Raw genomic sequence first — 11,927 nt, forward strand, 5'->3', positions numbered from 1 at the left:
ATACACAACAACATATTCACTATGTACTTGGTAACAGTAATTAATTAATTGAATAGAAAATATTATATCAAATATTATTGGATGCCGAATTGACGTCGAATAGGTGCCGATTTGACTAGATGCCAATTTAACCAGGTGCCGACTTGACTTGTACGTTTCAATTCCTCTGCGATCGTTTGCGGTATTTTCTTGAGAAAACCTATTTTCCATCATCAAAGAGAAGAAGAAACTGCTTTAAAATGATCCTGGAACGCTTCATGATTGTTAAAATAAGTTTAATTAACTCAAAAACAATTTTAAAACTTGCGATTAAACAGGAAGTTTCCAAAGCACGTGTAAAAGAAGAAATTAACCGGTGAGAGTGGAAATCCGTATATGACAGATATCCCTATAGTACGACTTTGAAAGTAAAACAGTTCAATCCTTTTGTAAAACAATCTTTAATATACCTATCACATTAATGTTTGAATGGTCTTAAGCTTATTCAAACCATATAAGTCGGTATGAAACACCAAAACGGAATGAACAATAACCGATTACGTTTTGTAGTTTACAAATTCTAAAACTGGTTCCCGTCAAACTACAACACTTTGTTCGAGTGTAGTGGAATACAAGCAAAAACCAGTGTAAACTGGGTCCTGGCTGGTTTAATACTACACAATGATGCATAATGATAACACAAGCAGATACCAGTTTGTTTGGAAAATAGAAAATACGAAACCAAGCGCGGTAGGCAGAGCAATGTAATGAAGTTCAGGTCGGCAGTTATGGAACAATGACTGCGTCATTTTCCAAAAACTTTGGCTCTCCCACTTTTGGTACAGGTTCTGACAGTCCTTCCAAATCCACCAGTTCAGGTTATACAAGAAATACAAGGAATTTTCATTAAATTTTTATGGGATGGAAAACCAGACAAAATAAAAAGGAAAGTTATTTTTAATAATTATGATGAGGGAGGTTTAAAGTTCCCACATATAGAAAGTTTTTGTATGTCCCTTAAAATGTCATGGCTTTATAAATTGCTAGATCCTTTGAATATTTCTCCCTGGAAATTTCTATTATTGAGTTATATAGAAAAATATGGAGGGGATAAAATATTGTACCTGACAAAAGAGGGTCTGGAAAAAATTGCAAAAAAGTTAAATCCTTTTTGGAGGGACATTTTTCTAAATCTGGCTAAATTGAAGCCAGAAAAGGTGAAAGATGAAAACAATCCCATTAATATCCTGAGTCAACCCATTTGGCTGAATATTAATATTAAAAGATGTGGAAAGCCATTTATTTTTGAAAATTATTGTAATGATGGTATATTTTTTATAAATGATTTAATCTCAGATAGGAAAAACATATTGACATTTGAGCAGCTAAAAACTCAGTATGCATTTAAAACCAATTTTGTTGAATATTATGGTCTTGTTAGTGCAATCCCAGATATCTGGAAGAAAACAATTTCAGATCATGGTAGATTAGATATTATTGAAAATGATATTGTAGAAAAACTCAAAAATGATAAAAAAAAACCATGTAAATATTTTTATCAATTATTTCTAGAAAAAATTAAAGAAAATCCTTTAAGATCACAAAATAAATGGTCTGATGCTTTATGTGTTAAGATTGATGATTGGGGCAAAATCTATTCGATGGCATTTCAAGCAACAAAAAACACTAAACTTCAAAATTTTCAATTCAAGTTATTACATAGAATTGTATACACAAACTCTTTTCTTTATAAATGTGGTTTAATAGAAACAGAACTGTGCACTTTTTGCACTGAAACCAAAGAAAGCTTATTGCATATTTTTTGGGAATGTATATATAGCAAAAATATTTGGATAGCACTTCAAGATTTATTATTAAAATGTGGATTTAGCCTTAAACATATAGAGGCAAAAGATGTTATTTTTGGTATTGGGGAAATTTTTGACCCATATAATGTAGTACAACATATAATGTTGATTTTAAAATTTTATATTTATAGCTGTAAAAACTCAGGAGAAAAACCTTCTGTGAAAGGTAGTATTGCATATTTAAAATACTGTATAAGAATAGAACAACATACAGTAAATTTCTTATCTCCTACACAAAAAGAATATATAGATAAAAAATGGTTGCCATTACAATCTGTCCTAGGTGATTTAAATATTTTATAACTGGTACGAAAATTATAGTTATATTTTGTTGTATGTCTTGCTATTTAGAGTTGTCATATAATAATAATATCTTTAAGACCATACTTGAAACTGTACATGTGTGTAATCCTGCTTGATTGTTTTCTGTCTTTATGTCAAAAATAAACAAATTACAAAAAAAAAAAAATGTTAAATTTATTACAATAGAAAGGGAGCTTACTTCAATAGATAAGCAATTTACCAGTTTCATGAAAATTGGCTTCAGCATTTCTGAGTTATTGTCAGACATGTTGACAACAGACTGCCAGGGGGCAATGGTTGATCATAATAAGTCCTGTAAATTGGTGACTATAAAAGTCTTAAACAGAAACCTTGAAAGATCAGCCAACTACACCAAATCTAGAAATATCATACAGATATAACATAGGAAAAGCTCAGACAAACTTCTTGGAGAGAATTTAAAGCAGGCTTAAGTTAATCAAATACAGGGGCGGATACAGGATTTGAAGTTAGGGGGGGGGTTAGGGTTGCCAAGCAAAGTGTGGCGAGAAATATTTGTGGTAAAATGAACGAGAAATTAAAGTTTCAATCTAAAACCGCATAATTTTAATGACAATCTACATTAACCATAATGTGAAGAGTTGACAGATAGACAGGCGGACCGACAGACGCAAAGTGAGACGAAGCAAATGACGATTTTTCATCTGACCAATATAAGATTTTGAAAACGAAAATTATTACTGGTACAATTTATTTGTCAATTCATAATACGTGTTTTTATTTTTGTTCTATTTTCGGAGGTCGTGCTAGACTTTTCAATTCTGTAAAAAAAAATTGGCCGCTAACCACTAAAATCAAAATGAGATCCTTAAAAAATTGTGCTTATTTTCTTGGGATCCCATGTAATACTGTAGTACCTACGGGTTTGGTCCCATCTACCTTTCTGTGGATTCATTGTCATTTGTGTAATACCAATCTTTGGTGATTTTGTGGATATAGATAAGTAACTTTACTTCAATGAAATTCATATATTCTTAATAATAATATGCATGTATTTAAACATGGCAAAACCACTAAATCAAATATCCACGACCATATAATTTTTCCTAAATTGATTAAAGTTGATATCCTTGCAAAAATAACTGATTCCACAGTATAATGTTCTATATATATTGGTAATTATCAAACTTTTTTGCACAATGTAATAACTAATGTTTCTTATCAAAATTGTAAATAAACAACATAATTATGATGATAATATTTAAAACTAAGAGTAAATGATGTTTAAATCTTAGTGCAATAATGTCAAACAAGACATGTGTCAAATATTTGATATTTAGTTTGTTGTCCAACTTTATAAGATTTGATGCAACATTCAAACAATGGTCTATCTGAAGAACACAACTGGTCCAACTCATCGCAGACCTCATGCCACAAACTTTCCTTTGACAACAAGTCTATTGGTTCAACATCGCGGAAAAATGTTACAGCTTCACTTGTACATAATATAATAATTAAACTCCCTGTTTCATCAGTCACTTTCATTCTTAACATGTAAATGTATTCTAAAATACTGTCTGTTCTCCTGCTTTTCTCTAGATCTGATTTCCCTTCTTCACATTTAGGACAAAAATAATGGTTAATCCCACCATGCTTTTTCTGTAAAGACAAAGAGTCTGATTTTCCTTTCTCAGGAACAGGACAAAGATAATTGCAAGTTTTACAAAGTAATTTGAGAAATCCTGAAGCTGTTTTAGAATGAGGGAAATAGTCTTCAATGTGTCCCATAATTCTAAATTTATAAGGAACATCACCATGGAGAACATCTTTGATCTTAGAGACCTTGACAAGGGGATGACCCAGTATGACTGTGACTGTCTGCTGCATACAACGTGATCCACTACTTGAATAAGTTTGTGATGAGTTAACATTCTCTCTCTGATCATGTACATCAATGTCCATCTGTTGATTTTCAATATCATTTTCACCACTTGACTTTTGATCTTTTTCTTTATATGACTTTTGTTCATCAATAGAAGTAGAAGTAACAGCATCGATATTATCATTGCTACCGCTATTATTGAGTAATTCCGCGAAAGGGTTGGGTCTTTTTAATCCAGAAGACTTATGCGGTCCTACTGGGGAGGTTTGGTTGTTATATTTAGATGTTGATGGTTTTTGGGAGTTGTCAATCACTCTTTCTGGATTTTCATCAGAAATTTTAACTGTCTTTTCTTTTTTGTTAGATTTTTCACTTGTTTTAGTCTTTGTTAAATTACTTATACTTTGCAAGTGTTCTTCCAATATTTTATCATCAGCAGGCACACAGCCTCTCCCAAATGAATTTCCTCTGTGTAAGATAAGTTCTAACGTTGGAATGTCTGTGGAAACTGTGTTGGCAGTTTTATACACAGCAGCATGTAGATTGATCAATTTTATAAAATCTCCTGGCTGAAAAATATCAAATTGATAAGGTATATATAATTATCAGTAAGTGTGAATTTTAAAACATTTATGGATAATGTCACCAATTTTCAATTTTTATGAAAAAGTACGTGCAAGCACAAACGATGTATGACAGATTTTAAATGTATGATTTGATGTTGCTTTCTGGCAGTTTCATTAGAATGGAGATAACAATATTGTATTTTAAGCTCTGACGACTTCAATTGGTGATTTGATGCTCAAAAATATTGGTTTACTGTCTCCAATAATGAATTGCCAGTAAACATTATTTGTGACCATCAAATTAACAATTGATGAAAAATCTGCAATTCAATTTGAATTCTGTTTATCTTTTTGAAAGGAGTTACTAATTTTCTTAAAGTGTTACATGCATTGTGTAACACTGGTGATTTTTTGGGGGACCTTTATAGCTTTCTGTTCGGTGTGAGACAAGGCTCTGTGTTGAAGACTGTATGTTGACCTATAATGGTTTACTTTTACAAATTATGACTTGGATGGAGAGTTGTCTCATTGGCACTCTTACCACATCTTCTTACATGCATATCTATGACAACACAGAGGACGACATAAGACAGAAGTGATCACTTTCTTTCAACTTAACCTTACACTACCTGTGACTTATACCTTTATATGTTCCTTTGCCTTGTCACAATGATCATCATAAAGTGAAATGTCTACTGTAAATCCATCAGCCTTCTTCAACAATTCTTGGTCACAAGAAGGCAACTGTTCTTCGTCAAATTCAAACTTTCTTAGCTGACTGAAATAGAAAAAGAAATTTTAAGACATTTTCTATGCTGGTTGTTTAATAGATATTGTGAACTTAATTTTTTGTGGATTCAGTAAAAAAGAGTGTAATCTTTTGCATATTTAATTTCCTGGCATTCAATATATCTGCATAAATGTCTGTAGAAAATGTTTATATCCCTGTAAATTTAAATTAGTGTTTCTACATTACCTAGAAAATCAACAAACTTAGTACCGCATAAAACAAAGAAATCACTGTACATAAAAAGACATAATATTTTAGTATGTTGTAAATTATGCATTGAACAAGAATACAAGGAGATGTGGGGTATATGTAAATGAGATAGAAAACAAAACACAATTTTATCTAATAAAAGTAAATTATACATTGTACTAACTAATTTATACTTACTATATTGTTACTGTTCCATCCCAAACTCTCAAAACCAGGCAATGGTCATTTTCAAAGTAGCAGGTAGAAACAACCTAAAAAATGTATAAACATTTTGAAAGGACTTTGAAAGGATTTTGGTAACACTGCAACTATGTAAGTGTTGATTCATACATTTCTAATTACAGACAACCTCAAAATCAAATAACAATTGGTATTACGCATGAGTACCGAATTTGAGATTAATGTGAGAACGAGTAACATCAACAAAATAACTTTCAGAGAGATATTTGTAACTGACCTTCTTTTTTTCCTGCTTCACTAAAATGTAAGCTTACCCTAATTCATGTTTAAGCTTAATTCTCAATTGTTCACATATTAAATGAATTTGAAACCAGCATGGATCATATTAAACTTGTAATTCAATGTAAGTGATAAGTGTTTGAAGTGCTTTCCTCGATTAAAATTCAAAATACTCTGCTCAACAACAACAGAAATGGGCTTATGTTATTGTTATAAGTTTACCATGTCGTGACATTTTCTTAAAACAATAATTAATAGCAATAACACTGAAAATTAAGTGTCAGTTTTATTTCAAAGCAGGCAGTTATAGTGCAGAGTTTACTAATGTTATCTAACAAAAATGGTTTTATCAAACCTACCTGACACACAAAGTCAAAATACATTTGTGGAATGATGTTTTCTAGTTTGGTAGTCTTACATTTTACTACAAATTCATCTTTGTCCCCAATCCAGGTCCTTAAATCTTCTATCTGTTATAATACAAAGAAATGTCATCATTCAGTTCTGTTTAATTACTTCTTAATACTGATGGTTGTATTTTGATGTATCAAAAGTTATTTCATATTCTTCATTGTCACATTGCTGTCTTATACATTGTTTCAATAGGGTCAATCCATCTGTACAGATTAAGTACCACCAAAGAGACACCTCATATTTTATTATTGAAGATGTGTAGTGTCACAATTAAACAGAAGCATATTATTATTTACCAAGATCATTGTTTAGATTTTCATTGAAGCAAGAAAATACTGCACCTGGAGGCAGGCTTCAGCTAGACCCTCAATAATAATGTATACTAATTCAGTAAAATGGACGCCACACTTGAGTCTGAGAGATACAAATAAACCAAAATTTTTATAAAACACAAAACTAACAAAATATAAGGTTCCTGACTTGCGACATTTGCAAAATTTTGGTGGGGTTAATCATGTTTTTGTTTTGTACATTTTTGTGCATTACCTTTTGCTTGTCTGAATCAGTAAATGTGTAGTTTGGTGAAAGAGATGAAGTAGGATCTATAGATGAATCTTGCTTGCTGGAAAATACAAGCCAAGAAAATCCAGGACCACTCTGTCCCTGCACCTCATTTTTAAACATAGAAATCTGAAACAACAATAACTTCTCAATGAAAAAATACACCATGTTATAGAACATTATAAAACAGGTGAACGAGAAATAAATAAAATCAAATAAATATAACATTTAAGTAAGAAAAACTTGTAACATTATATAAATAAATAAAATATATATATATGACCACTTGAATGTGTAGGTTTTCAACAATAAGAATGACGACATATCGACCACAAGAATTCTGGTTAAAACGAATAGAAGATTGTAAATCCATGTACCTTTAGTCTATGAAATCTGACAATATCGCCTATGTTCAATTCTGGTAATTTGGCAGGTTCATTATTGAATAACAAACATTTCAGTTTTTCATCTTCTCCACAGGTCTGGTCCACCAAACTCACTACCATACAATAGTCTAAAATATATAACAAAATACATAACAAAAAAAACATATTACCAAACAAACAAACTTAATAATTACACACAATCCTACCAAAAAGTAAAATAATAAAAATATGGAACTCAAAAGAAAATTCAAAACCAAAAGTCCCTAATCAAATGTCAAAATCAAAAGTTCAAACACATCAAACCAATGGATAACAACTGTCATATACCTGACTGTGTACAGGCATTTTCTTCTGTAGAAAATGGTAAATTAAACCTGTTTTTTGTCTAGCTTAACCTCTCACTTGTATGACAGTCACATAGAATTCCAGCATATTGACAACATTGTGTGAACAAAAAAAACCAAACATAATAAGTAAATCTTAATGGTACTTTGAATAAAAAAACTTGTCGAGTATATTCATAAAAGTTAAGATATCAAATATCAATCAATAAATTTGAAATTATTGTTCTTAGGACTTTTCTTTCATTTGTCTAACTTTACTGTACAAACCTCTCCCTCTTGTTTTGAAAGGTTGCTTTAGAAATTTGACAACGCCATAAACATCTACTGTGGAATTTGGCTGAATGGCCTTCACCTTGGTATACTTATACTCTCTTGGTTTCACTGCTGATTTCTTCATTCGGTCTATTTTTCTGTTAACTGTTACTAAAAATGAACATAAAACTTTTTAATAGTTACAAGAGGAGATCTAATATAAAATAAATCCTATATTTCATGGTTGATTTTTTCACTTTCAATAGCAAGAGTATTTTAGGTGTGATTATCCCTCACTTTGATAATATAATTCTGCCCCCTAAAATTAAGGAGATAAATATTATTATTTTTTTGGCAGATTGTTATTTTAAATTTCTTACAAGAACCCTTATTTTAATTTAATAAGTTAACATTGCTTCAAAAATTGTACCTTCATTTTTCAATATCAACATTTATTGTTTTCAAATAAGACTTCAGATACATGTAGCTCAACAAATTTGGAAGTTATCATTTGTTAGCAAATAAATACTCATTACAAGAATATGTATTCATTGGACACCATGCCATGCTTGCACTACCACACTTTAAAGTCCACATGACCTTGAAATCATAATTTGACATATATTTAAAAATTACATCACAATTAATATGTGTCCTAAGTGTGAAGTTGATGTGTTGGTAACTTCATGTAACTTCATGTAAAATTTACTGAAACCAAAACTTTTCCCTGAAAAAGGACAGGCTTATCAATGGTCAGAAGAACTCAACCTGACAGACATGCAGATGTAGCAAGGAACCCACATTTCAAATAGAGTTACCCTATCACTCATAATAAGTAAGTATTTCACACATTTATAGAACCATGAAATGAGGTCAAGGACAATGAACATATGACAGACAGAATTTATGTAACAAAGGTATTGCACACAAGGTGTGAATCATCCAGGTTTTCTACCTACTGAAATATAAAGTTTTAAACAAATATATGTAGTTTAAGCCGTCACCACAAAATTGTAATTCCTATTTTTCCCATACTGCAACAAAAAACAAAAACCTGGATCGAACCTCTGCAAAAAGCTTTGCTGTCCAGTAATAGCAGAGAAATAAAAGAGGAGGATGCACATCTTATGGGTGAATTTTTTAATGGAAATGAGGATGAAAATAATTCATTTTTATTATTCTAATTTTTTTTTGTAGCAATTCTTATATTGAATTGACGAATTGGGTGCTGATTTTACCAGGTGCCCAAGTGACTGGAATCCTGTCCAGTAAATCATAGCAGACGAATAGCAATGCTGTATTTCCCACTTCCAAATATGGATTGGTACGTCACAGATTTCTTTCGGCTATTGTGTGACTGGTTGGTCTACGCACAAGTTAGTCGCGCATGCTGAGGAGTAACAAGGTGTATTGGTAAAATCAAGGAATTTTATACACATTATCGCTATTTGTCAGTCATTACTGGATATCATACAGGTTCCCGTAAAATATTGATGTCATAAAACAAAATATCTGACACCACAATGGAAAAGTGATTGTTGTATGCTTCAAAGTTCAAGCGGCCGGGTCAGCCGGGATTAGCGATAAGGTGTATTGTTAAGGTTCATCATAACAAACGGACAAATATGGCTGTTTTTACATGCCAAAAATTACTCTGAATAGACTTACCTGTGAAGTTGGAAAAGTTCTAATGCCTGGCATCCACTAGATATAATAAAGTTACATGCATTTTGTGTTTCAGAAAGATAAAATCTCTTTTGGATTTTGATGGGCATTTTTTTTTCCTTCATGCAACAGGTGTGAAATTTAACTAAGTTGTGGTACAACTATGAAATGCTCCCTCAGGTAAAAAAACGGTTTGTATTGTTTTGATTGTCCTTAATTGACATGGACAAGAGTTATCTTCACAACTTTAGGTGAGTTAAAGAGTTTATCTGAGTCAGTGAGTGGACAGTATCAAAGTAATTCAGGTGTTTGTTTATTTTTACACCTTCTGCAGAAAGGAAAAAAAATGCCCATCAAAAACCAAGAAAGATCTTTCTTTCTTAAACACAAAATGCATTTAACTTTTATATATCTAGTGGATGCTAGGCATTAAAACTTTCCAAACTTTACAGGTAAGTCTGTACACAAAGCAGTTTTTGAGGTGAAAATACGGCCATATTTGTCCATTTGTTATGATGAACCTTAAAATAGAAGTGGTAAGGTGTATTGGTAAAAATTAAATAGAACTCAGTAATATGGGGACGAAATCCCCAATAACAGTAGAAAATTCAATAAAAAAAAAAAAAAAAAAAAAAAAATAGGGAAAATTTTCCCGATATTTTCATTGTACTAATGAACTCAAAATCGTTCAATTTTTTTTTGTCGCGTTTTTGAATTTCCGGATCTGCGCAGAAATCTACAATGTACTTCCTTTTCCGGTCTCGTTTGTATGAAACTTTGAGTAAAATATATATGTCAGTCTAGTATAAAATAGGAAGGAACACAATTCCAATTTCATTTTTAATAATAAATTCCTCGATATGAAAAAAACGTTACCTGATGATAGCGTTTCTTTGTTTACATTGCATATGACGTCATAACTTAAATAACGTCACAACTAAAATCCCTAACAACTGAACCAAAATCGGAAACGTTACAGTATTTTCCGTTTCTTTTTTTTTAACAAATATTTAAGTTACAAAAAAATAATTCATACAAATTCAAATATATTTTATTGCTAATCAAAGCGCCCACAAGGAGCAGAACAATCAACATTAATTACATACAAATGATTACAAGTGATTCAATATGATTAAGACACAATATTATAAAACAAAAAAAAAAAAAAAAAAAAAAAAAACAATCAAACCAAAAAATATTTATTAAGACAAGTACAAGAATACAACAAGCACAGTGTTTAATAATATAACGGGGGTCAGTGGGCATTTCTATATCTATATATCATTTAAGGAAACTTTCCTATATGAGGATAAATTTTCCAATAATTCTCCGAGTTTCTGGAGTATGAAAGTATCTTCAGAGGACATTAGCCAAATAAATTGTGATTTAATATCTAAACCACTAAAATTTTTAAACCGTTGTTTTATTTCATTTAAAAAGTTAAAACGAATATTTGAAAGTTTGTGGCACTGAAGAAGAAAATGAATTTCATCCTCAACCTCAGTACCGCACAATTTACAGATACATTCTGACACTGTCAGATTTTTGTACCTTCCCCTCTCAATCTCTAAATCGTGAGCACTGATACGGAATTTTGTTAAATAATATCTATATCTAAAATTTTCCTGCAATAGGTAATTTTCTAAGCAAAATCTGCTTTTAAAAAGTCTATAAGTTCTGAGCTTGTTACCATATAGTTTATTGCCTCTGAAATCATTATTAAGCTCAGTTTGCCATATTAAATCATATTTTGATTGCATCTTTTTGCATAAATAGTTTTTTAACTTCGTCTTTAAATTAAGTGCATAATTTTCACTGATGCTAAAGTATTTAAATAAAGTTTGAATACTGGTATACCAGCTCTTTTTCTGCTCATCATGTAGAGATTTTGAGAGGTTGAAAGACTTCGTCCCCATTTACAGGTAATGCCTGCCTCATATTAGAAGGTTAGTTCACACATTTTAGGTTGAAAGACTTCGTCCCCATTTACAGGTAATGCCTGCCTCATATTAGAAGGTTAGTTCACACATTTTCAAAAAGGTGCACCTTAGAAATGATTTTCGTTAACATAATCGTTACATCTATGATTTATCTCAACCTCAGAAACGAGAAAACATTTCAGTACTGGGCGCATCCATTTTGGTGCTAAAGCCTAAACAATTATGTTAAATGAAATTTGATTGGATGGACGTATATGTCATCAAGGAATCACTAAATACCATTTTATGCATAACCCCCTAACCAACCTTGCACGACTTTTCAAAGACAT

General features: G+C 31.2%; 1 protein-coding gene across 2 annotated transcripts; it reads right to left on the reverse strand.

The window, feature by feature from the left end:
• Window positions 1-3,061: 3,061 nt before the first annotated feature.
• On the reverse strand, window positions 3,062-11,827 carry LOC143062540 (uncharacterized). Of its 2 annotated transcripts, none has more exons than XM_076234209.1 (8): window positions 11,705-11,827; window positions 8,009-8,164; window positions 7,389-7,525; window positions 6,997-7,140; window positions 6,396-6,506; window positions 5,755-5,828; window positions 5,220-5,355; window positions 3,062-4,580 (listed from the first exon to the last, which is right to left on the reverse strand). In XM_076234209.1, the coding sequence occupies exons 2-8, from the start codon at window positions 8,136-8,138 to the stop codon at window positions 3,435-3,437; spliced, it is 1,878 nt and encodes a 625-aa protein (XP_076090324.1). In that variant the 5' UTR covers window positions 8,139-8,164; window positions 11,705-11,827; the 3' UTR covers window positions 3,062-3,434. The 2 variants fall into 2 exon arrangements, with proteins under 2 accessions (XP_076090324.1, XP_076090330.1); XM_076234215.1 differs by having other exon boundaries at window positions 11,757-11,802.
• Between the last annotated feature and the right edge of the window lie 100 nt (window positions 11,828-11,927).

The sequence above is a fragment of the Mytilus galloprovincialis genome, chromosome 1, assembly GCF_965363235.1.
Source record: "Mytilus galloprovincialis chromosome 1, xbMytGall1.hap1.1, whole genome shotgun sequence".
Classification (NCBI taxonomy): Eukaryota; Metazoa; Mollusca; class Bivalvia; order Mytilida; family Mytilidae; genus Mytilus; species Mytilus galloprovincialis.

Excerpts from the sequence above, each read along its gene's own strand:
- LOC143062540 (XM_076234209.1), bottom strand. The coding sequence starts at position 8,138 with ATGAAGAAATCAGCAGTGAAACCAAGAGAGTATAAGTATACCAAGGTG. Across the intron at positions 7,141-7,388 it reads TCAGATTTCATAGACTAAAG|ATTTCTATGTTTAAAAATGA; the intron begins GTACATGGATTT and ends TTGTTGTTTCAG. Across the intron at positions 5,829-6,395 it reads ATTTTGACTTTGTGTGTCAG|GTTGTTTCTACCTGCTACTT; the intron begins GTAGGTTTGATA and ends TACATTTTTTAG.